The sequence below is a fragment of the Mixophyes fleayi genome, chromosome 12, assembly GCF_038048845.1.
Source record: "Mixophyes fleayi isolate aMixFle1 chromosome 12, aMixFle1.hap1, whole genome shotgun sequence".
Lineage (NCBI taxonomy): Eukaryota > Metazoa > Chordata > Amphibia > Anura > Limnodynastidae > Mixophyes > Mixophyes fleayi.
In genome coordinates this window covers 84,751,327-84,778,289 of record NC_134413.1, presented here as the reverse complement: position 1 = coordinate 84,778,289, position 26,963 = coordinate 84,751,327, and the positions used below count along the sequence as shown (strand labels likewise).

The 26,963-nt window shown below is 40.0% G+C and overlaps 1 protein-coding gene across 4 annotated transcripts; it reads right to left on the bottom strand.

The window, feature by feature from the left end:
- LOC142108430 (E3 ubiquitin-protein ligase DCST1-like) lies at positions 1 to 26,963 on the bottom strand. 4 transcript variants are annotated; one of them, XM_075192058.1, is made up of 9 exons: positions 26,860 to 26,963; positions 5,694 to 5,767; positions 4,933 to 5,183; positions 1,936 to 2,040; positions 1,656 to 1,781; positions 1,374 to 1,448; positions 1,073 to 1,201; positions 844 to 983; positions 1 to 331 (listed from the first exon to the last, which is right to left on the bottom strand). In XM_075192058.1, the coding sequence occupies exons 4-9, from the start codon at positions 2,030 to 2,032 to the stop codon at positions 29 to 31; spliced, it is 870 nt and encodes a 289-aa protein (XP_075048159.1). In that variant the 5' UTR covers positions 2,033 to 2,040; positions 4,933 to 5,183; positions 5,694 to 5,767; positions 26,860 to 26,963; the 3' UTR covers positions 1 to 28. The 4 variants fall into 4 exon arrangements, with proteins under 4 accessions (XP_075048159.1, XP_075048160.1, XP_075048161.1 ...); XM_075192059.1 differs by having other exon boundaries at positions 4,933 to 5,132; XM_075192060.1 differs by lacking the exon at positions 26,860 to 26,963 and adding an exon at positions 20,624 to 20,954.

Sequence of the window (26,963 nt, the reverse complement as noted above, 5' to 3'; positions counted from 1 at the left end):
TTTCTCTCTGTTTTCATGAATGATCTCACTATGCCATTAATTTTAGACCATAGGGACCCGTGTCGTCAGCGCTCTGTGCCCCCAAAGCCTTAATCCAGCTCTGTGTAACTGCCAACAGAATCCCTGTGTACTCACACTCGCAACGGAGATGGGTCTTAATGTCAAATTTCCTCTGTGTAGACTGAGTCGGGTTTTCCGCCTCTTCCTCCCTCTCCAATATTTCTTTCTCCTTCTTCTTGTCGTATCCGTCAGTACTTTCCATTTCCTCCTCCGTCTCCTTAAACAGAGCCAGGATTCCGTTGCTGTTCTTTTTCAAATCCTTTGCACTTTTCTAGAACACAACGGGTACAGCTGGGTCTAAGCTATAAGCTACAAGATACAATATGGCTCATGAGACTCAAGATAAAACAAGACATTTGCATTTTTGTAGTCATTATAACGTTGGTTGACACAATGATGCTTTGTATTATTCACGGAATAAAGTGACCACGGTACTGTGAGTTTGAGGGGTCAATACGCAATCAGCAGCCGCAGCCAGATAGTGCTGCTAATATTGCCAATCATCCCACCAGCACCTGCAAGTGATACGTCTCTTAGAAGGAGTAACGGTGATGCGTCCACCTCTCATTGTGTCGATAGGGTGTGATCACGCCCTATTCATCCCTAGACGTCCATTCCTTATTTTAATATTATTCTCTACTCAATTAAATTCTGAATGGGAGATCTCTCCAAACTTGTTGGTATCTGCCAAGGTCTTAAAATTTCCACAATGTCTTTCTATTAACATTTCTCACTGGCCTCAATATTTTCCTACATCTAGAAAACTCTCATCTCTTTCCTCACCACCAGGTCTTCAACAATCTGTTTGACGGGTTTCGTCATCAGTTTCCAAATCATCTTTGTGTGGTTAATCTGCAAATCCTTCATACAGGCAACGGACCGTACGACCTCCTCCACGCTGAGCTCCAGGTTGGCGACGGGTCCTGACAATGGTGGAGATCGTATCAGGTCACTTGCATGCAAACTAATCTGCTTTACGTAAAATAAGAAGATCATTGGGCCGGATATTTACCTGCGTAGATAGAGGCCAACACAAAGATAACCAAGTAGGCACGACCCTCTTTCCCCAAAAAATTGGGCATTATGATTAGTGTGGTACATCGGAAGTAGGTGGAGGTGGCACAGCCGATAGCAAACGTCGCTGAGGAGACAGAAGAAAACGTGAGATGACACCAAAGCAGAGAAGAACATCTTGGCGTCCTAGAAAAGAGAAATTGTAATAATCTCTTCTACACCCTCCACATAGTCAAAGATGATGGGCAAAGAAGACAGTAGGGGTATAGATAAATAAAGAGTATTTTACATATATTCACCTGTAATCCCATACAAAAGATTTATCTTCTGTTCTTCATAAAGGCTCATTGGGTTAACTAGTAAATAAAAGATTCCTAGAAAAATAGATGTACCACTTGAAGCATTAAATTAAAAGTTATTATATAATTATTATTATAAAGACAATGCTTTAAAATATAGGAGCTTTCGTCTGTCCGTGTGCAAACATCATACGTGTCATGAACATGTGTGTAGCCCAGGCATCTTGATTATATTCTGTCCAACGAGACATATAAACATTCAGCAAGTAGCTGCACAATTACCAGTTCCCACGACGCCTCCGAATCCAGCTCCGAAGAAGAATTTTGAAGCAATAAACTCTTTGGGGTTACTGTAGAGGAATCGGATGCAGAAGTGGGGGAGCGCGAAGGTCAGAAACCGCTTCAGGTCTGCAGTAGGGTTAGAAGGAACAATCAGCATGTCCTCAACATCTCAAAGCTTACACTACAAGCTGATCTCCTGCCCAATCTCATGAGGACTATCAGTTAAAACATAGAGACCCAGAGGAAGGACGCATTCTAGGGCTAGGCTTTAAGGTCTTACTTGTGTTTGGCCTTTTCCCTCTTGGTGGAATTTTTTTCCTTTCATCGGATCTCTTTAATTTCGTTTCCACCCCTTCCTCTTTCTTGCAACCCTCCATTTCTGCCCCTAGAAGAAAAAAGATCTATTTGTTATTTCTTGATAACATCAGCCATCTTTAATACGTTCCATCGGCAACTGAACCCTGTAAACCTACCATAGGGAATTAATCTCTAGCATCACCAAATAATTGTTCTTGTACTTGGAATCTCTGGACTGAGCACTACGGGGCCGCTTCTCATCTGCAAGATTATACTGAACTACTAAAATAGGCGTCAGCACCCTCTGGCAGGCGGGCCAGATATGGCACGTGGACCAGTTTCATCTGACACCCCGGAGCCGCTTCATCAAAGCAGCCAAAGATGGCTGAAACGGCAACTCCTCCCAGGTTCCTTTGTGGAACTGAAGACGTGTGAGATGGGTTGAGTCGCACACAAGCTGCCTACGTATGTTTGATGATGAACTGTGGGCACAGCTATGTGGCATAATATGAATGTTCATTTATTGGTCCCATTACTATTATCATGTTATTAGCACTATAAAATGAGAAATAATGATATTATAGATATATATATGCACAAAATAGATACAAACGGCGCTAAGACAATACACCAGTACAACTATATTAGTAAAGTCCAATGTCTTGAACTGGTTCCTTCATATGTCTCACTTCCCCTGTGCGGGCGGCTGCCAATCCTCTAAATCAAGCGGTGTAGCAGGAAAAAATCTAAAAAAAGATGGAAGAGGAGGCGCACAATAGTGTAGTACAGTATATTATTGGAGCCAATATGAGAATCCAGAAAAGGAACCTAATCACCAGAGTAAAGTGAGCCAAAACTTTCCACCATGTGGATATCCACAGTATCTGAAGTGGATAGAAATAGAAAAAATGGTGGGAAAGGACACAGAGCCACGTAGCAATCAAGATAGTCCCATTAGGCAAAGTGCAAAAAATAAACAGGTCACACTAGTGCAGAGATATGCGTACCAGACACAAAAAGTGTTATGGCTTCTCTGGAGGGATGTCCTGTAGCCCGTGAGGATGTAGTCAATCTTCAGCCATCATAGGTTTAACCGATATGTTACCTCAATCAATATACAGAGGGACACAGATGTAGTATCCAAAAATGTTCACATCTGTTTACAGACGAAACGCGTTGAGATTTTGCTGTTTTATTACCATCGCTGATCAGATAGGCTTGTCATCTGCTTCGGGGTGTGTAAGTTACTACTTTTTTAACAAATGTGAACTTTTTTGGATACTACAAACCATTTCACTTTCATTCTAACCAGTGGGCGCCCCCCCTGAGACCAGATTCCAAGTTCTATTAGTATCATTATCATAGATTTGTAAGGCACCACAGTGCTCTGCAGCACCGTACAGTAGTGAAAACAGGACATACATAAAACAGGTACATACGTTAGACAAAATAAATGCAGACATGAAAACAAAGGGTATGAAGGATCCTGCTCATTAGAGAACTTACATTCTAAGTGGAAGAGGGCACAGATGAAACAAGAGGAGCGAGTGTGGCTCAGAGTGGAGATTGGGACAGCTGTGAGGGTGTATTAGTCTGAGTATTATAGGTGGGAGTAGGGTAAGCTCTAATAAAGAGAAGGGTTTTAAGAGAGTGTCTAATTTTTATAAGAGATGGTGGTGTGGATTTTGAAGAGAGCTGTTTCCACCAAAATCAATCCCACATGAACATGACTTCTACATGAACTTCTACAGACCAACATGACTTCTACATCTACAGACCAACATGACTTTTACATCTACAGACCAACATCACTTCTACGTCAACATCTACAGACCAACATGACTTCTACATCAACATCTACAGACCAACATCACTTCTAGATCTACAGACCAACATGACTTCTACATCAACATCTACAGACCAACATGACTTCTACATCAACATCTACAGACCAACATGACTTCTACATCAATATCTACAGACCAACATGACTTCTACATGAACATCTACAGACCAACATGACTTCTACATCAACATCTACAGACCAACATGACTTCTACATCAACATCTACAGACCAACATGACTTTTACATCTACAGACCAACATCACTTCTACGTCAACATCTACAGACCAACATGACTTCTACATCAACATCTACAGACCAACATCACTTCTAGATCTACAGACCAACATGACTTCTACATCAACATCTACAGACCAACATGACTTCTACATCAACATCTACAGACCAACATGACTTCTACATCAATATCTACAGACCAACATGACTTCTACATGAACATCTACAGACCAACATGACTTCTACATCAACATCTACAGACCAACATGACTTCTACATCAACATCTACAGACCAACATGACTTCTACATCTACAGACCAACATGACTTCTACATCTACAGACCAACATGACTTCTACATCTACAGACCAACATGACTTCTACATCTACAGACCAACATGACTTCTACATCTACAGACCAACATGACTTCTACATCTACAGACCAACATGACTTCTACATCTACAGACCAACATGACTTCTACATCTACAGACCAACATGACTTCTACATCAACATCTACAGACCAACATGACTTCTACATCTACAGACCAACATCACTTCTACATCTACAGACCAACATCAATCCTACATCAACATCTACAGACCAACATGACTTCTACATCTACAGACCAACATGACTTCTACATCAACATCTACAGACCAACATGACTTCTACATCTACAGACCAACATCACTTCTACATCTACAGACCAACATCAATCCTACATCAACATCTACAGAACAACATCACTTCTACATCTACAGACCAACATGACTTCTACATCTACAGACCAACACCAACATTACCTTAAGTTTGAACAAGTAATAATACTTTTTCGTGCACAATTAATGAGTTAAGCCACTTTGACATCACATTCTCCAAACATATATAGGCTTACATCAGAGATATCCAAGGTAGATATGAAGCTTTCTTGTTAGATGCGCCCTCGATCAGAACATCATAGCAATGAAATATCTCTTCATGGTTCTTCCAGCTGAAGGATCGACCACCTGGCTCCTGATGGCCTTAAGTTAGCTCTGCAGGGAACAGCTTCCAACACTATGGAGAATTTCCACCGGAGTCTCGTGCCACGTGGAACTAGCTTGAGGAGAAGGTCAAACAGCCATCGATAAGTGAGTAACAAGTATACTGTAATGGAATAAAATATGTGGCAGTAGTGAGGTCATAATGAGTGGGAGAGAAAATGCCACCTTGAATAGGAGAGTAGTACAATTACTCAGAGTAACATCATAATAAAGGGTTTAGACACAGGAGAATACTGTAGCATTTTACCTTCGGTGGATGGAAAATCAGTAGTAATTGCTATATGAGTAATAACCGGATATAGACAGAGAGTAATGCAGTAACTGGGTGATATAGCGTAATACAGTAACAATCTGATATAATGATAGTACTCACATCAGCAATAATAATAATAATAATAATATTTCAGTACTGTTGTGGTAGAAAGTAACACAGTAACACTTACTGGTCACAGTGGGAATATGAAGTGAGTTGCTGGGGGCAGTCGACACCCCATGAAGCTTTAGGGATTTCGATAGTGTAAAATTAATTTTAACATTATATATTATAAAATGAAACATATGAAATGATGCATGGTAAGTTGTCACCGAGCCGTCATACTCTGACCTTACATACATGTGATTCCCTGCTCCACGTGTGGTTTCCCTTCCACTGTGTATTGTAGACAATATGTCCCCTGGTGACATGACCTGGATAATGGCAAATAGGAAGGGTGTAAAAGAGAAAAAATGTACACAGTCCCCGTGCTGCTCTCAGTAACAGGTTAATGACAGGTAAATGACAGGTGAGAGGCTGGTGAGTGACAGGTAAATGACATGTGAGAGGGCGGTGAGTGACAGGTAAATGACATGTGAGAGGCAGGTGGGTGACAGGTAAATGACATGTGAGAGGCAGGTGGGTGACAGGTAAATGACAGGTGGGTGACAGGTAAATGACAGGTGAGAGGCAGGTGGGTGAGAGGCAGGTGGGTGACAGGTAAATGACAGGTGAGTGACAGGTGAGAGTTAGGTGAGTGACAGGTAAATGACAGGTGAGTGACAGGTGAATGACAGGTGGGTGAAAGGTGAGTGACAGGTAAATGACAGGTGGGTGACAGGTGGGTGACAGGTAAATGACAGGTGAGTGACGGGTAAATGATAGGTGAGAGGCAGGTAAATGACAGGTGGGTGACAGGTGAGTGACAGGTAAATGACAGGTGAGAGGCAGGTGGGTGACAGGTAAATGACAGGTGAGTGACAGGTAAATGACAGGTGAGAGGCAGGTGGGTGACAGGTAAATGACAGGTGAGAGGCAGGTGGGTGACAGGTAAATGACAGGTGAGTGACAGGTAAATGACAGGTGAGAGGCAGGTGAGTGACAGTTGGACCACCCACTCTGTCACCGCTGGGCTGTTGCTCCGCCCCTCACTCATGGCACATTAGTATGAGCCGTGGAAGTCTCCAAACTTCTCAATCTCCAAACTACTGGTGGCCCCCTCGTCCCACAACCCCTGAGCCCCCGTGAGCCAGCCTGCTGCTGCCATGCCCTGCACACTGAGTGCCTGCAGAACATGGGGCAGATACAGCAGCAGGGGCAATTTATAGGTGCTGGTATGTTACACCGACACAGATCACTTCCACCACTGGTAACAGCCTGGTACAGTGAGACTGTAATATAGTAACCATCTGATATAGTGACAGTATTACAGTAACATTGTGTTATAGTGAGAGTAATACAGTAACATTGTGTTATAGTGAGAGTAATACAGTAACATTGTGTTATAGTGAGAGTATTACAGTAACAGTGTGTTATAGTGAGAGTAATACAGTAACAGTGTGTTATAGTGAGAGTAATACAGTAACATTGTGTTATAGTGAGAGTAATACAGTAACAGTGTGTTATAGTGAGAGTAATACAGTAACAGTGTGTTATAGTGAGAGTAATACAGTAACAGTGTGTTATACTGAGAGTAATACAGTAACAGTGTGTTATACTGAGAGTAATACAGTAACAGTGTGTTATACTGAGAGTAATACAGTAACAGTGTGTTATACTGAGAGTAATACAGTAACAGTGTGTTATACTGAGAGTAATACAGTAACAGTGTGTTATACTGAGAGTAATACAGTAACAGTGTGTTATACTGAGAGTAATACAGTAACTGTGTGTTATAGTGAGAGTAATACAGTAACAGTGTGTTATAGTGAGAGTAATACAGTAACAGTGTGTTATAGTGAGAGTAATACAGTAACATTGTGTTATAGTGAGAGTAATACAGTAACATTGTGTTATAGTGAGAGTAATACAGTAACAGTGTGTTATAGTGAGAGTAATACAGTAACATCGTGTTATACTGAGAGTATTACAGTAACAGTGTGTTATAGTGAGAGTAATACAGTAACAGTGTGTTATAGTGAGAGTAATACAGTAACAGTGTGTTATAGTGAGAGTAATACAGTAACAGTGTGTTATAGTGAGAGTAATACAGTAACAGTGTGTTATAGTGAGAGTAATACAGTAACAGTGTGTTATAGTGAGAGTAATACAGTAACATCGTGTTATAGTGAGAGTAATACAGTAACAGTGTGTTATAGTGAGAGTAATACAGTAACATTGTGTTATAGTGAGAGTAATACAGTAACATCAGGTTATAGTGAGAGTAATACAGTAACTGTGTGTTATAGTGAGAGTAATACAGTAACATTGTGTTATACTGAGAGTAATACAGTAACATTGTGTTATACTGAGAGTAATACAGTAACAGTGTGTTATACTGAGAGTAATACAGTAACAGTGTGTTATAGTGAGAGTAATACAGTAACATTGTGTTATAGTGAGAGTAATACAGTAACAGTGTGTTATAGTGAGAGTAATACAGTAACAGTGTGTTATAGTGAGAGTAATACAGTAACAGTGTGTTATAGTGAGAGTAATACAGTAACATCGTGTTATAGTGAGAGTAATACAGTAACATCGTGTTATACTGAGAGTATTACAGTAACAGTGTGTTATAGTGAGAGTAATACAGTAACAGTGTGTTATAGTGAGAGTAATACAGTAACATCGTGTTATACTGAGAGTATTACAGTAACAGTGTGTTATAGTGAGAGTAATACAGTAACAGTGTGTTATAGTGAGAGTAATACAGTAACAGTGTGTTATAGTGAGAGTAATACAGTAACATTGTGTTATAGTGAGAGTAATACAGTAACATTGTGTTATAGTGAGAGTAATACAGTAACATCGTGTTATAGTGAGAGTAATACAGTAACAGTGTGTTATAGTGAGAGTAATACAGTAACAGTGTGTTATAGTGAGAGTAATACAGTAACATCGTGTTATAGTGAGAGTAATACAGTAACAGTGTGTTATAGTGAGAGTAATACAGTAACATCGTGTTATAGTGAGAGTAATACAGTAACAGTGTGTTATAGTGAGAGTAATACAGTAACAGTGTGTTATAGTGAGAGTAATACAGTAACATTGTGTTATAGTGAGAGTAATACAGTAACATCAGGTTATAGTGAGAGTAATACAGTAACTGTGTGTTATAGTGAGAGTAATACAGTAACATTGTGTTATACTGAGAGTAATACAGTAACAGTGTGTTATACTGAGAGTAATACAGTAACAGTGTGTTATAGTGAGAGTAATACAGTAACATTGTGTTATAGTGAGAGTAATACAGTAACATTGTGTTATAGTGAGAGTAATACAGTAACAGTGTGTTATAGTGAGAGTAATACAGTAACATCGTGTTATACTGAGAGTATTACAGTAACAGTGTGTTATAGTGAGAGTAATACAGTAACAGTGTGTTATAGTGAGAGTAATACAGTAACAGTGTGTTATAGTGAGAGTAATACAGTAACAGTGTGTTATAGTGAGAGTAATACAGTAACAGTGTGTTATAGTGAGAGTAATACAGTAACAGTGTGTTATAGTGAGAGTAATACAGTAACAGTGTGTTATAGTGAGAGTAATACAGTAACAGTGTGTTATAGTGAGAGTAATACAGTAACAGTGTGTTATAGTGAGAGTAATACAGTAACATCGTGTTATAGTGAGAGTAATACAGTAACAGTGTGTTATAGTGAGAGTAATACAGTAACAGTGTGTTATAGTGAGAGTAATACAGTAACATTGTGTTATAGTGAGAGTAATACAGTAACAGTGTGTTATAGTGAGAGTAATACAGTAACAGTGTGTTATAGTGAGAGTAATACAGTAACAGTGTGTTATAGTGAGAGTAATACAGTAACATTGTGTTATAGTGAGAGTAATACAGTAACATTGTGTTATAGTGAGAGTAATACAGTAACAGTGTGTTATAGTGAGAGTAATACAGTAACAGTGTGTTATAGTGAGAGTAATACAGTAACAGTGTGTTATACTGAGAGTAATACAGTAACAGTGTGTTATAGTGAGAGTAATACAGCAACAATGTGTTATACTGAGAGTAATACAGTAACATCGTGTTATACTGAGAGTAATACAGTAACAGTGTGTTATACTGAGAGTAATACAGTAACAGTGTGTTATAGTGAGAGTAATACAGTAACATTGTGTTATAGTGAGAGTAATACAGTAACATTGTGTTATAGTGAGAGTAATACAGTAACATCGTGTTATACTGAGAGTATTACAGTAACAGTGTGTTATACTGAGAGTATTACAGTAACAGTGTGTTATAGTGAGAGTAATACAGTAACAGTGTGTTATAGTGAGAGTAATACAGTAACATCGTGTTATACTGAGAGTAATACAGTAACATCGTGTTATACTGAGAGTAATACAGTAACAGTGTGTTATAGTGAGAGTAATACAGTAACAGTGTGTTATAGTGAGAGTAATACAGTAACAGTGTGTTATAGTGAGAGTAATACAGTAACAGTGTGTTATACTGAGAGTAATACAGTAACAGTGTGTTATAGTGAGAGTAATACAGTAACAGTGTGTTATAGTGAGAGTATTACAGTAACAGTGTGTTATACTGAGAGTATTACAGTAACAGTGTGTTATAGTGAGAGTATTACAGTAACAGTGTGTTATAGTGAGAGTAATACAGTAACAGTGTGTTATAGTGAGAGTAATACAGTAACATCGTGTTATAGTGAGAGTAATACAGTAACAGTGTGTTAGTGAGAGTAATACAGTAACAGTGTGTTATAGTGAGAGTAATACAGTAACAGTGTGTTATAGTGAGAGTAATACAGTAACATTGTGTTATAGTGAGAGTAATACAGTAACAGTGTGTTATAGTGAGAGTAATACAGTAACAGTGTGTTATAGTGAGAGTAATACAGTAACAGTGTGTTATACGTGAGAGTAATACAGTAACATTGTGTTATAGTGAGAGTAATACAGTAACATTGTGTTATAGTGAGAGTAATACAGTAACAGTGTGTTATAGTGAGAGTAATACAGTAACAGTGTGTTATACTGAAAGTAATACAGTAACAGTGTGTTATAGTGAGAGTAATACAGTAACATTGTGTTATAGTGAGAGTAATACAGTAACAGTGTGTTATAGTGAGAGTATTACAGTAACATCGTGTTATAGTGAGAGTAATACAGTAACAATGTGTTATAGTGAGAGTAATACAGTAACATTGTGTTATAGTGAGAGTAATACAGTAACATTGTGTTATAGTGAGAGTAATACAGTAACATTGTGTTATAGTGAGAGTAATACAGTAACATTGTGTTATAGTGAGAGTAATACAGTAACAGTGTGTTATAGTGAGAGTAATACAGTAACAGTGTGTTATAGTGAGAGTAATACAGTAACATCGTGTTATAGTGAGAGTAATACAGTAACAATGTGTTATAGTGAGAGTAATACAGTAACATTGTGTTATAGTGAGAGTAATACAGTTAACATTGTGTTATAGTGAGAGTAATACAGTAACAGTGTGTTATAGTGAGAGTAATACAGTAACAGTGTGTTATAGTGAGAGTAATACAGTAACATCGTGTTATAGTGAGAGTAATACAGTAACAATGTGTTATAGTGAGAGTAATACAGTAACATTGTGTTTATAGTGAGAGTAATACAGTAACATTGTGTTATAGTGAGAGTAATACAGTAACATTGTGTTATAGTGAGAGTAATACAGTAACAGTGTGTTATAGTGAGAGTAATACAGTAACATCGTGTTATAGTGAGAGTAATACAGTAACAGTGTGTTATAGTGAGAGTAATACAGTAACAATGTGTTATAGTGAGTGTAATACAGTAACAATGTGTTATAGTGAGAGTAATACAGTAACATCGTGTTATAGTGAGAGTAATACAGTAACAGTGTGTTATAGTGAGAGTAATACAGTAACAATGTGTTATAGTGAGAGTAATACAGTAACATCGTGTTATAGTGAGAGTAATACAGTAACAGTGTAGTGGTAAGTGAGGAGTAATACAGTAACAGTGTGTTATAGTGAGAGTAATACAGTAACATTGTGTTATAGTGAGAGTAATACAGTAACAGTGTGTTATAGTGAGAGTAATACAGTAACATCGTGTTATACTGAGAGTAATACAGTAACAATGTGTTATAGTGAGAGTAATACAGTAACAATGTGTTATAGTGAGAGTAATACAGTAACAGTGTGTTATAGTGAGAGTAATACAGTAACATCGTGTTATAGTGAGAGTAATACAGTAACAGTGTGTTATAGTGAGAGTAATACAGTAACAGTGTGTTATAGTGAGAGTAATACAGTAACATCGTGTTATACTGAGAGTAATACAGTAACAGTGTGTTATACTGAGAGTAATACAGTAACATCGTGTTATAGTGAGAGTAATACAGTAACATCGTGTTATACTGAGAGTAATACAGTAACATCGTGTTATACTGAGAGTAATTCAGTAACAGTGTGTTATAGTGAGAGTAATACAGTAACATTGTGTTATAGTGAGAGTAATACAGTAACAGTGTGTTATAGTGAGAGTAATACAGTAACATTGTGTTATAGTGAGAGTAATACAGTAACAATGTGTTATAGTGAGAGTAATACAGTAACATCGTGTTATAGTGAGAGTATACAACAGTAACAGTGTGTTATAGTGAGAGTAATACAGTAACATTGTGTTATAGTGAGAGTAATACAGTAACAGTGTGTTATACTGAGAGTAATACAGTAACATTGTGTTATAGTGAGAGTAATACAGTAACATCGTGTTATAGTGAGAGTAATACAGTAACATCGTGTTATACTGAGAGTAATACAGTAACAGTGTGTTATAGTGAGAGTAATACAGTAACATTGTGTTATAGTGAGAGTAATACAGTAACAGTGTGTTATAGTGAGAGTAATACAGTAACATCGTGTTATAGTGAGTGTAATACAGTAACAATGTGTTATAGTGAGAGTAATACAGTAACATCGTGTTATAGTGAGAGTAATACAGTAACAGTGTGTTATAGTGAGAGTAATACAGTAACAGTGTGTTATAGTGAGAGTAATACAGTAACAGTGTGTTATAGTGAGAGTAATACAGTAACATTGTGCTATAGTGAGAGTAATACAGTAACAGTGTGTTATAGTGAGAGTAATACAGTAACATCGTGTTATACTGAGAGTAATACAGTAACAATGTGTTATAGTGAGAGTAATACAGTAACAGTGTGTTATAGTGAGAGTAATACAGTAACATAGTGTTATACTGAGAGTAATACAGTAACAGTGTGTTATAGTGAGAGTAATACAGTAACAGTGTGTTATAGTGAGAGTAATACAGTAACATTGTGTTATACTGAGAGTAATACAGTAACAGTGTGTTATAGTGAGAGTAATACAGTAACAGTGTGTTATAGTGAGAGTAATACAGTAACATCGTGTTATAGTGAGAGTAATACAGTAACATCGTGTTATAGTGAGAGTAATACAGTAACATCGTGTTATACTGAGAGTATTACAGTAACAGTGTGTTATAGTGAGAGTAATACAGTAACAGTGTGTTATAGTGAGAGTAATACAGTAACAGTGTGTTATAGTGAGAGTAATACAGTAACAGTGTGTTATAGTGAGAGTAATACAGTAACAATGTGTTATAGTGAGAGTAATACAGTAACAGTGTGTTATAGTGAGAGTAATACAGTAACAATGTGTTATAGTGAGAGTAATACAGTAACAGTGTGTTATAGTGAGAGTAATACAGTAACAGTGTGTTATACTGAGAGTAATACAGTAACATTGTGTTATACTGAGAGTAATACAGTAACATTGTGTTATAGTGAGAGTAATACAGTAACAGTGTGTTATAGTGAGAGTAATACAGTAACAGTGTGTTATAGTGAGAGTAATACAGTAACAGTGTGTTATAGTGAGAGTAATACAGTAACAGTGTGTTATAGTGAGAGTAATACAGTAACAATGTGTTATAGTGAGAGTAATACAGTAACAGTGTGTTATAGTGAGAGTAATACAGTAACATCGTGTTATACTGAGAGTAATACAGTAACATCGTGTTATACTGAGAGTAATACAGTAACAGTGTGTTATAGTGAGAGTAATACAGTAACAGTGTGTTATAGTGAGAGTAATACAGTAACATCGTGTTATACTGAGTAATACAGTAACATCGTGTTATACTGAGAGTAATACAGTAACATCGTGTTATACTGAGAGTAATACAGTAACAGTGTGTTATAGTGAGAGTAATACAGTAACATTGTGTTATACTGAGAGTAATACAGTAACAGTGTGTTATAGTGAGAGTAATACAGTAACAGTGTGTTATAGTGAGAGTAATACAGTAACAGTGTGTTATAGTGAGAGTAATACAGTAACATCGTGTTATACTGAGAGTAATACAGTAAACAGTGTGTTATAGTGAGAGTAATACAGTAACATTGTGTTATACTGAGAGTAATACAGTAACAGTGTGTTATAGTGAGAGTAATACAGTAACAGTGTGTTATAGTGAGAGTAATACAGTAACAGTGTGTTATAGTGAGAGTAATACAGTAACAGTGTGTTATAGTGAGAGTAATACAGTAACAATGTGTTATAGTGAGAGTAATACAGTAACAGTGTGTTATAGTGAGAGTAATACAGTAACATCGTGTTATACTGAGAGTAATACAGTAACATCGTGTTATACTGAGAGTAATACAGTAACAGTGTGTTATAGTGAGAGTAATACAGTAACAGTGTGTTATAGTGAGAGTAATACAGTAACATCGTGTTATACTGAGTAATACAGTAACATCGTGTTATACTGAGAGTAATACAGTAACATCGTGTTATACTGAGAGTAATACAGTAACAGTGTGTTATAGTGAGAGTAATACAGTAACATTGTGTTATACTGAGAGTAATACAGTAACAGTGTGTTATAGTGAGAGTAATACAGTAACAGTGTGTTATAGTGAGAGTAATACAGTAACAGTGTGTTATAGTGAGAGTAATACAGTAACAGTGTGTTATAGTGAGAGTAATACAGTAACATCATGTTATAGTGAGAGTAATACAGTAACATCGTGTTATAGTGAGAGTAATACAGTACCATTCTGGTAGAATGTGTAGTCAAATGTGGACCTGTGTGATCCTCTGTGGTCTTGTGTGATCCAATGTGGACTTGTGTGGTCCTATGTGATTCTGTGTGATGTAATCCTGTGTGATCCTATGTGGACCTGAGTGGTCCTTTGTGGACCTGTCTGATTCTATGTAGTCATATATGATCCTGTGTAGTCCTGTGTGATGCTGTTAGGAACTCCCAAGCCAGTACAATGAAACTCGGGGTCTGCCCTGAAGGCCCGGCGTTCGCTGGAGCCCCTAGTGGTGGGGACAGACTTGGCCGCGGGCCGACAGGGGGTCGAGTAACGTATACTGACTCCAGGAGAACCCAGGAGTGGAGTGATTGGCGGACAGTAGCGGGCAGAAAAACCAAGGTCAGAGGTCACAAGAACAGGTTCGAAATCCTGCGCAAAGTTCTCGACGTCCGGCCGTTGCCCTGGATATCCGGAAGTGACGTCCCGGTCGCCGTAGAGACAGCTGGGACGTCAGAAGAAACAGGAACTGAGTCGCGGCGGTGCCCGCAGCCGCCGCGACTCGTGACAGTACCCCCCCTTGAGGAGGGGTCAAGGAACCCCGACATCCAGGCTTAGTAGGAAATTTTTTAAAAAATTCCTTCATTAACCTCTCAGCATGGAGACGCCTCTGTGGTATCCAACATCTCTCTTCTGGGCCGTAACCCTTCCAGTGGACTAGGAATTGAACTTGGCCTAGAACCTTCCTTGAGTCAAGGATCCTTTCGATGATGTATTCCTGGTCTCCGTTCACAATCAAAGGCCGGGGCCTGTTAAAGGAAGGCTGAGTAAATTTGCTGGGAGCAGCAGCTTTCTTTAAAAGAGAACAATGGAATGTTGAGGGTATTTTTAAGGAAGGTGGTAGTCTCAGCCTGAACGCCACTGGATTTATCTTTTTCTTAATTGGAAATGATCCAATGTATCGGGGCCCCAGCTTCCTGCAAGGTTGCTGCAACCTGATGTTGCGTGTGGACAACCAAACCCGATCCCCCACTTTCAATGAACATAGCACACGATGGCGGTCAGCGAAGACCTTGGCTTTTTGGGAGGCTTGCCCTAATGCAGAGTGCACCTTTTTCCAGACAGACCTCAACCTGACTGTAAAAGCCGGTGTTCCGGAATCCCCACAGGAAACAGCAGTAGAGAACAAGTTGGATTTCGGGTGAAACCCGAGGTTGCAGAAGAACGGGGATGTATGTATAGCGGAATGGCAGGAATTGTTGTACGCGAATTCTGCCCAGGGCAAGAGATAGGACCAGTTGTCGTGGAATTTAGACACATAGATGCGTAGGAACTGTTCCAAAGCCTGGTTAGTCCTTTCTATCTGACCATTCGACTGTGGGTAATACGCCGAGGACAGACTGATAGAGATCCCGATGGATTTACAAAAAGACCTCCAAAATCGGGCAATAAACTGGGATCCTCGGTCTGAGACAATGTCTTCGGGAAGCCCATGGAGACGAAAAATATGAGTCAAAAACAAGGTGGCCAAGGTCCCGGCATTAGGTAACTTGGGCAAGGAAATAAAATGTGCCATCTTACTAAATCGGTCCACGACTACCCAAATGGTGTTATGTCCTGCGGATACTGGCAGGTCAACAATAAAATACATCGAAAGATGGGTCCAAGGCCTGCTTGGAGCAGGCAAGGGTAACAATAGACCAGAAGGACGGTTTCTAGCAGATTTATTCCTGGCACATTCAGGACAGGCACGAACGTAAGTTTCCACATCATCCGATAAGGTGGGCCACCAAAGCCAACGAGAAAGAACTTCGATAGTCCTACGAATTCCCGGATGACCAGCCAAGCGGTTGTTATGACCCTCCATGAGGACAGATTTCCTTAAGTGCAACGGGACAAATAATTTGTTGACCGGTGTCTGAACTGGAGCGATTCTCTGGAAGTGTCGGATAGTGGCTCCTAGATCCTGGGTGAGTCCGAGATGAATAGAAGTAGAAGGAACAATAGGCAACGGATCAGAAGGCTGAGGATGATGGGCCAAAAAACTTCGGGACAAGGAATCGGCCTTAGTATTTTTGGAACCTGGACGGAATGTAATGATGAACCTAAATCTGGTGAAGAATAGGACCCAGCGGGCCTGCCTGGGATTCAGAGTCTTAGCGGTCTGGATGTATTGGAGGTTTTTATGGTCCGTGAAGATGGTAATGGTATGTGCAGCTCCCTCTAACCAATGTCGCCATTCCTCCAATGCCAACTTAATGGCTAATAATTCACGATTCCCGACATCGTAATTACATTCAGCAGGCAGAAATTTTCTAGAGAAAAAAGCACAAGGATGTAACTTTTTACTCCGTGGGTTTTTCTGTGAGAGGATGGCACCAGCACCGACATCCGAAGCTTCCACCTCCACAATGAACGGAAGTTCTGGGTCAGGGTGTCTCAGCACTGAAGCAGAAATGAAGGCAGCTTTGAGAGTTGAGAAAATTGCCAATGCTTCTGAAGACCACTTCGCCGGGTTAGCTCCTTTTCGGGTGAGGGCAGTGATAGGCGCCACTAACAAGGAGAATGAGCCAATAAACCTTTGGTAATAATTGGCGAACCCAAGGAATCTTTGGATCGCCTTCAGGTTAGTAGGGAGGACCCAATCTTGGATTGCCTGAACTTTAGCAGGATCCATTGCAAATCCTGATGAGATGATGTACCCCAGGAACGCCACTGTGCACACCTCGAATTCGCATTTCTCCCATTTTGCATATAGGTGATGTTCCCGCAATTTCAATAAAACCTGACGGACATGCTGATGATGCTGAGGTAAGGATCCGGAATAGATTAAAATGTCATCCAAATAAACAACAACTGTTTTTCCCAGGAACTCTTGTAAAACATCGTTGATCAGGTCCTGAAAGACTGCCGGAGCGTTGCATAGCCCGAATGGCATTACGAGATATTCGTAATGTCCCGACTGAGTATTGAAGGCGGTCTTCCACTCATCCCCCTTCTTGATTCGGATAAGATTGTAATCCCCTCGGAGGTCAATTTTGAAAATATAGTGGCTGTTTTCAGTTGATCAAACAGAACAGAAATCAATGGTAACGGATACCTGTTCTTAATCGTGATATTATTCAGTCCACGGAAATCAATGCAAGGTCTAAGACTGCCATCTTTTTTTGAAACGAAAAAGCAACATGCGCCTATGGGAGATTTAGAGGGGCGAATGAACCCTTTCTTCAGGTTTTCTTCTACGTATAGCTCCATGGCCTGAGTTTCAGGGAAGGATAAAGAATATAACCGCCCTTTGGGCAGCTTGGAACCTGGTACTAAATCAATTGCGCAGTCATATTCTCGGTGTGGTGGAAGTGAATCGGCTTTCTGTTTGCAAAAAACATCACTAAAATCCTGGTAGGGTACCGGTAACAATTCTGGACTAGGCTGTAGGATTCTAAAAGGCAAGGTCAAGCACGAAGTAGAGCACCCGGGACTCCAATGGACAATTTCCCCTCTTTTCCAGTCGATAAGGGGGTTATGACTGCGAAGCCAAGGATACCCCAGAATCAAAGGAGCAGAGGGACAGGTAATAAGGTAGAAGGAGAGTTCCTCCGTATGGAGGGCTCCTACAGACAACCGCACCATTGGAGTCCTAGCGAGAATTCTTCCCCCAGGTAAAGGGTTACCATCCAACCCACAGGTGGCAATGCTTGATCCTAGCTTGGTATCCGGGATGCCGAGCGTCAGAGCCAAATGTACGTCCAGGAAGTTACCGGCCGCACCATTATCAAGAAAGGCTGTCTGATCCATGGATTTTCCACGGAAGGCTAAACGTCCAGGTACTAACAAAGAATTCTCTGAAGAGATAATTTGAAGACCTAAGCGCACCTCTTCACCTGCACTTAGGCTTTGGAGTTTCCCGGCTTGTTGGGGCAGGAACGTACTAAGTGACCGGGTTGACCACAATACATACAAAGGCCTAGTGAGCGTCTTCTGGAGGCAACCGGTAAGCGCCCAACTGCATGGGTTCAGAGGAATCGAGCAGAGAGGTACCGGAGCTGAAGGATAGGTCAGTAGGTACGGGTGACTCCCGTTCAGTCTTTCTTTCTCTGATCCGACGATCAATTTTGATGATGAGTTGCATCAACTCCTCCAATGAATCTGGTACCGGATACTGAACTAAGGAATCCTTAATTTGCTCGGTAAGACCTAGGCAAAATTGACTTCGTAGTGCTGGATCATTCCAGGCACTATCGGTGGACCAGCGCCGGAATTCCGCACAATATTCTTCAGCAGAGCGACGTCCTTGTCTTAACGCTCAGAGATGAGACTCAGCTGAGGCCACCCTGTCAGGGTCATCGTACAGTAACCTCAAAGCTTGGAAAAAGGCATCCACGGTCTGCAAGGCTGAACTCGTTGAAGGCAAGGAGAAGGCCCAAGACTGAGAATCGCCCTGCAGTAGGAAGATAATGATCCCTACCCTTTGCTGTTCAGACCCAGAGGAACGGGGTCTCAGGCGGAAGTACAACCTACAACTCTCCATAAAGTTGCGGAAGGCTGACCTGTTTCCAGAGAACCGGTCCGGCAAGTTCATTTTGGGTTCCGGTGTGTCACCAGCGGGGGCTTGCTGAAGCTGCAGGTTTCTGGAAGCCTCTTCTTGGACTGCCAACCGCTGGGATAAATTCTGCACGACTTGGGAAATCGTCTGTATTTGATTTGCCAGGATCTGGGCTGGAAACAGATTCGGTTTGTCGTTGTCCATGGCCGTATAATGCCCATCTTCCTTGGCCGGTTATAATGTTAGGAACTTCCAAGCCAGTACAATGAAACTCGGGGTCTGCCCTGAAGGCCCGGTGTTCGCTGGAGCCCCTAGTGGTGGGGACAGACATGGTCGCGGGCCGACAGGGGGTCGAGTAACGTATACTGACTCCAGGAGAACCCAGGAGTGGAGGGATTGGCGGACAGTAGCGGGCAGAAAAACCAAGGTCAGAGGTCACAAGCACAGGTTCGAAATCCAGGGACAAGCGAAAGGTCAGGGGCACTAGCGGAGGAGCAGAATCCGGTTTTCAGGCAAATGGTCAGGGTCAGAAGCGTAGGTTCAGTGGTCCAGGAACAAGCAAAGGTCATACACGGGAGGTCAATCAGAGGTAATAATAACCAAGCAGAGTGAGAACAAGCAGGCAGCAGAACTGAGGACAGGACGCTATAACCGGCAGTGAGGCTCAGTCCTCAATGCCCTAAATACCACTGCTAGCCAATCAGAGCCTAGCTCTGAAACAAGTCACAGCCCCTGCCTGATTAGTTCCTACAGGTTTGCGCTAGACTGCGCATGTGCCCAGCTGTTTATTGCGCCCAGAGCGCCTGGGCAAAGGTCTCGGCGTCCGGCCGTTGCCCTGGCAACAGCCGGGACGTCAGAAGAAACAGGAACTGAGTCGCGGCGGTGCCCGCGGCCGCCGCGGCTCGTGACAGATGCTATATGATCCTATGTGGTCCTGTGTGATGCTATGTGGACCTGTGTGATCCTATGTGGTCCTGTGTTATCCTGTCTGATTCTATGTAGTCCTATGTGATCCTGTGTAGTCCTATGTGGACCTGTGTGATCCTATGTGGTCCTGTCTGATTCTATGTAGTCCTGTGTGGTCCTATGGGGACCTGTGTGATCCCGTGTGGTCCTGTCTGATTCTATGTAGTCCTGTGTGGTCCTATGGGGACCTGTGTGATCCCGTGTGGTCCTGTCTGATCCTATGTGGACCTGTGTAGTCCTATGTGGACCAGTGTGATCCTATGTGGACCTGTGTGATCCTGTTTAGCAACTTTCACCAGTTACAATGTCACCATTGTTACCATCTCCACATACAGGACCTGTTGATAGTCCTGGGGTCAACAGTCTGACCGTCGACAGGATAACCATCATGAGATCATACCGGGACATGGTCATCGGTAAAAATTAAACATTATTGTATTTGAACTCTGGAAATAAGTATAGACATATGTGCACAGAATGAGAGTAGATAATGGGAATTGCTCTCAGTACACAAGGTAAGAGAAGTGTAGTGTGTAGGCGGTCAGTGTTATCTGGATCACCTCTATGGACAAGTCACATTTAAGGCATTATGTCCGCTCTCCTCCCATCGCTCCTTTCATCCTTCAGTGATGGTGACCGCGCTCAGGAACTTAAAAGAGTAGTTTTAGTTTAACCTGACGGTGATCGTGGCAGCGTGCCCTAGCCAGAGTCTGATGCAGGTGGCCACCCCCGTCCCGGAGATGGAGGAGGGCATTAACCCTGATCTGGAGATGGTCATCTCCATCTACATCACATGAGCAACAACCCATTAGTCCTTGACGTATGTTGCTGTCCGGCAGGGACCTGCCTTATTTTCAGAAGCACCTTATTGAAGACAGTTACGATAACATCTACATACACAGGACTTCACTGAACTGGACAGGATGAGGGCGAAAATCAACCATAAAACCCTCTCTCCTCCAGACAGGCCTATCGTTTCTTCCACCGTGGAGAGGGTCCAGGGCAGACGGGGATTGATGGGTGCATACACTGGCACAGTTTCCCTGCCCAAATCGGCTCACAATCTAGTAATTTTGGATACCGAGAACACAAGGAGACCACACAGGTCTCCAGTACATCTCTAAGTGCTGTCCTTATGTTATGACTTTCTGAGAGAGAACATGAGGCAGAGGGAACATGAGGCAGAGGGCACTATGGGCGACGAGAGAGCTGAGACACATGTGGGCTTGTAGCAGTTACACGATAATACATGGACTTTCAGGGTACACGACACAACCTTAAACAATGTCTTTTAGTCCATAAACTCTGCTGAAATCTGACATGACCAATCCTAATTAACCCTCTTGTACCCAAACCTCTCTCCTAACTCCAGGCTTGTTCCCTCTCACCATGAGTGATGAGGAAGGCTAGGTGTTTGAGGTCAACGTCTTCCGAAACCTGCTCATCGTCACTTCCTTGTGCTTCTGGATTACATCATTTTCTGGGTCACGCGGTGAGTGTTACAGCCACCCCAGACATTGGAGTACATAACTCATAAAGGATAACGTCTCCTCACGTCTTGTCTTTCCATTTACCTCATTACTCAAACCCTTTTACAGTTTTCCCAGGTACCCACTGACGATGTCATTTAGGAGGTCAAAGATTATATCGTTGCATTTCTGTCCTCCTGGGGGTGGGGGCGGAGATTACATTACTGACCTCTCTACAGATCTGCAGAACATTGCTCTGTCCCATCTACCCCCTGACAGATACATAGTGATATATTCTGCAGATTATTACATTACTGACCTCTCTAGAGATCTGCAGAACATTGCTCTGTCCCATCTACCCCCTGACAGATACATAGTGATATATTCTGCAGATTATTACATTACTGACCTCTCTAGAGATCTGCAGAACATTGCTCTGTCCCATATACCCCGACAGGTACATAGTGATACATTCTGCAGAACATTTCAGATTCAGAAATGACCCCAATAATTGGTTTAATTAACCTCTGACACCCTGAGATTCTCCACTCTAAGTGATCCGTTACTTGTCCCCTGCACCTGCCACATACAACATTGAACATACTGACAGTGTTCCATGTGTTCTCCAGGATTTTGGGGGAGGGGGCTGGTACCAGAGGACAGCAGTTATTAATAATGTGCGTTTTGTTTAATCTCCATCAGGGACAGATCGGCTTCTTGTACAACAATGTCCTCGGTAAGCGCCTGTCCAGGGGGAACACTAAACAAATAGAATAGACGAGGGGCACCCCAGGGCATTACTTGTGCTCACTGCTAAGTATGCCCCCTGTCTTTAACATTATATTATATATATATACACACACACACACACACCCCTGTACATAGCAGTTACAGACTGACATTTCTCCCCATCTACCCTTCCACAGGAGTCCGAGCTATCGCTGTATTGCAGCGTTCTTGGATGCCAACCAGCACCACTGATGGACATGTGCCTAGACATGGCCGGCCAAATACATCACTGCCCCCCTTCTCTGTCACCCACGTGTACACCTAGATGTATCCCACCACCATACACCGATCAGCCACAACAGTTAAACCACCAGACTAATATTGTGTAGGTCGCCCTTGTGCTGCCAAAACAGCTCTGACCCTTCGATGCATGGCCTCCACAAGACCTCTGAAGGTGTCCTGTGGTATCTGGTACCAAGACATTAGCAGCAGATCCTATTAGTCCTGTAAGTTGTGAGGTGGGGCCTCCATGGTTCGGACTTCTTACAGCACATCCCACAGATGATCAGATCTAAATCTTTGGAATTTGGAGGTCAAGTCAACACCTTGATCTCTTTGTCATATTCCTCAGACCATTCCTGAACAATTCCTGCAGTGTGACAGGGGCATTATCCTGCTGTACGAGGCCACTACCATCAGGGAATACCGCTGCCGTGAAGGGTGTACTTGGTCTGCAGTAATGTTTAGGTAGGTGGTACGTGTCAGAGTAACATCCACATGAATGTCAGGACCTGAGGTTTCCCAGCAGAACATTGCCCAGATCATCACACTGCCTCCGCCAGCTTGTCTTCTTCCCATAGTGCATCCTGGTGCTGTCTCCCCAGGTAAACAACTCGCACACACCCGGCCGTCCACATGATGTAAAAGGAAACGTGATTCATCAGACCAGGCCACCTTCTTCCATTGCTCCATGGTCCAGTTCTGGTGCTCATGTGCCCATTGTAGGCACTTTCTGCAGTGTACAGAGGTCAGGATGGACACTCTGACCGGTCTGCGGCTCCGCAGCCCCATACACAGCAACCTGCGGAGCTCTGTGTGATCTGACACCTTTCTATCATAGCCGGCAGTAACTTTACAGCAGCTCCGGCAGGGCCGGCCGTCTTGGAGATACTCTGACCCAGCCGTCTAGTCATCACTATTTGCCCCTTGTCAGTCGCTCAGATCCTCACGTTGTCCATTTTTCCTGCTTCCAACACATCAACTTCAATAACTGAGATAGACAGATATATGATATAGATAGATAGATATGAGATAGATAGATAGATACATAGACAGCTATATGATATAGATAGATAGATATGAGATAGATACATAGACAGATATATGATATAGATAGATAGATACATAGACAGCTATATGATATAGATAGATAGATATGAGATAGATACATAGACAGATATATGATATAGATAGATAGATATGAGATAGATAGATAGATACATAGACAGCTATATGATATAGATAGATAGATAGATAGATACATAGACAGCTATATGATATAGATAGATAGATATGAGATAGATAGATAGATACATAGACAGATATATGATATAGATATATAGATATGATATAGATAGATAGATATGAGATAGATAGACAGATATATGATATAGATAGATAGATATGAGATAGCTATATGATATAGATAGATAGATAGATATGAGATAGATAGATACATAGATATGATATAGATAGATAGATATGAGATAGACAGATATATGATATAGATAGATAGATATGAGATAGATAGATAGATACATAGACAGATATATGATATAGATATATAGATATGAAATAGATATACAGCTATATGATATAGATAGATAGATAGATATATATGAGATAGATACATAGACAGATATATGATATAGATAGATAGATAGATAGACAGATATATGATATAGATAGATATGAGATAGATACATAGACAGATATATGATATAGATAGATAGATATGAGATAGATAGATAGACAGATATATGATATAGATAGATAGATATGAGATAGATAGATAGATACATAGACAGATATATAATATAGATAATAGATATCAGATAGATAGATATGAGATAGATAGATAGATACATAGACAGATATATGATATAGATAGATAGATATGAGATAGATAGATAGATACATAGACAGATATATGATATAGATAATAGATATTAGATAGATAGACAGCTATATGATATAGATAGATAGATATGAGATAGATACATAGACAGATATATGATATAGATAGATAGATATGAGATAGATACATAGACAGATATATGATATAGATAGATAGATATGAGATAGCTATATGATATAGATAGATAGATATGAGATAGATACATAGACAGATATATGATATAGATAGATAGATATGAGATAGATAGATAGATACATAGATATGATATAGATAGATAGATATGAGAGAGATAGATAGACAGATATATGATATAGATAGATAGATATAAGATAGATAGACAGATATATGATATAGATAGATAGATAGATATGAGATAGATACATAGACAGATATATGATATAGATAGATAGACAGATATATGATATAGATAGATATGAGATAGATACATAGACAGATATATGATATAGATAGATATGAGATAGATACATAGACAGATATATGATATAGATAGATAGATATGAGATAGATAGATACATAGATATGATATAGATAGATATGAGAGAGATAGATAGACAGATATATGATATAGATAGATAGATATGAGATAGATAGACAGATATATGATATAGATAGATAGATAGATATGAGATAGATACATAGACAGATATATGATATAGATAGATAGACAGATATATGATATAGATAGATATGAGATAGATACATAGACAGATATATGATATAGATAGATAGATATGAGATAGATAGATAGACAGATATATGATATAGATAGATATGAGATAGATACATAGACAGATATATGATATAGATAGATAGATATGAGATAGATAGATAGATACATAGACAGATATATGATATAATTAGATAGATATGAGATAGATAGATAGACAGATATATGATATAGATAGATAGATATGAGATAGATACATAGACAGATATATGATATAGATAGATACATAGACAGATATATGATATAGATAGATACATAGACAGATATATGATATAGATAGATAGATATGAGATAGATAGATACATACATAGACAGATATATGATATAGATAGATAGATACATAGACAGATATATGATATAGACAGATATATGATATAGATATAGATATGAGATAGATACATAGACAGATATATGATATAGATAGATATGAGATAGATACATAGACAGATATATGATATAGATAGATAGATATGAGATAGATACATACATAGACAGATATATGATATAGATAGATAGATACATAGACAGATATATGATATAGACAGATATATGATATAGATATAGATATGAGATAGATACATAGACAGATATATGATATAGATAGATATGAGATAGATACATAGACAGATATATGATATAGATAGATATGAGATAGATACATAGACAGATATATGATATAGATAGATATGATATAGATAGATAGATATGAGATAGATCATACTTGCCAACATTTTTTTTTCCTTTTCCGGGAGATGCCGGCTGGGACGTGGGCGTGCAGGGGGCGGGGCTGCGAAATCGCGTCATTTTGGCCCCGCCCCCGTGACGGAATGACGCAAATCGCGTCATTTTACAGTGGGGGCGGGGCTAAACGCCGCGATTCCGGGTGAATCGCGGCGTTTAAACTAAATTTTTACCCCTTCCTATCAGGGAGATTGCCACACTCGTCCGGGAGACTCTTGCAAAATGCGGGAGTCTCCCGGACAATCCGGGAGAGTTGGCAAGTATGAGATAGATAGATACATAGACAGATATGATATAGATAGATACATAGACAGATATATGATATAGATAGATACATAGACAGATATATGATATAGATAGATACATAGACAGATATATGATATAGATAGATACATAGACAGATATATGATATAGATAGATACATAGACAGATATATGATATAGATAGATACATAGACAGATATATGATATAGATAGATAGATATGAGATAGATAGATACATACATAGACAGATATATGATATAGATAGATAGATACATAGACAGATATATGATATAGACAGATATATGATATAGATAGATATGAGATAGATACATAGATATGAGATAGATAGATACATAGACAGATATGATATAGATAGATACATAGACAGATATATGATATAGATAGATATGAGATAGATACATAGACAGATATATGATATAGATAGATATGATATAGATAGATAGATATGAGATAGATAGATACATAGACAGATATGATATAGATAGATACATAGACAGATATATGATATAGACAGATATATGATATAGATAGATATGAGATAGATAGACAGATATATGATATAGATAGATAGATATGAGATAGATAGATAGACAGATATATGAGATAGATAGATAGATAGATATATTACTTTCCCTAATCCCTGAAGGGTCTGATAATAGCACAATGACTGTCACAGACAGTGGGGCCCCATGGGCCCCCCACACACTCAGTCACTGGGACAGTTATCCCCAT

Excerpts from the sequence above, each read along its gene's own strand:
- LOC142108430 (XM_075192058.1), bottom strand. The coding sequence starts at position 2,032 with ATGGAGGGTTGCAAGAAAGAGGAAGGGGTGGAAACGAAATTAAAGAGA. Across the intron at positions 1,449-1,655 it reads CGGAGGCGTCGTGGGAACTG|GAATCTTTTATTTACTAGTT; the intron begins GTAATTGTGCAG and ends CTATTTTTCTAG. Across the intron at positions 1,202-1,373 it reads TCTTTTGTATGGGATTACAG|CGACGTTTGCTATCGGCTGT; the intron begins GTGAATATATGT and ends CTGTCTCCTCAG.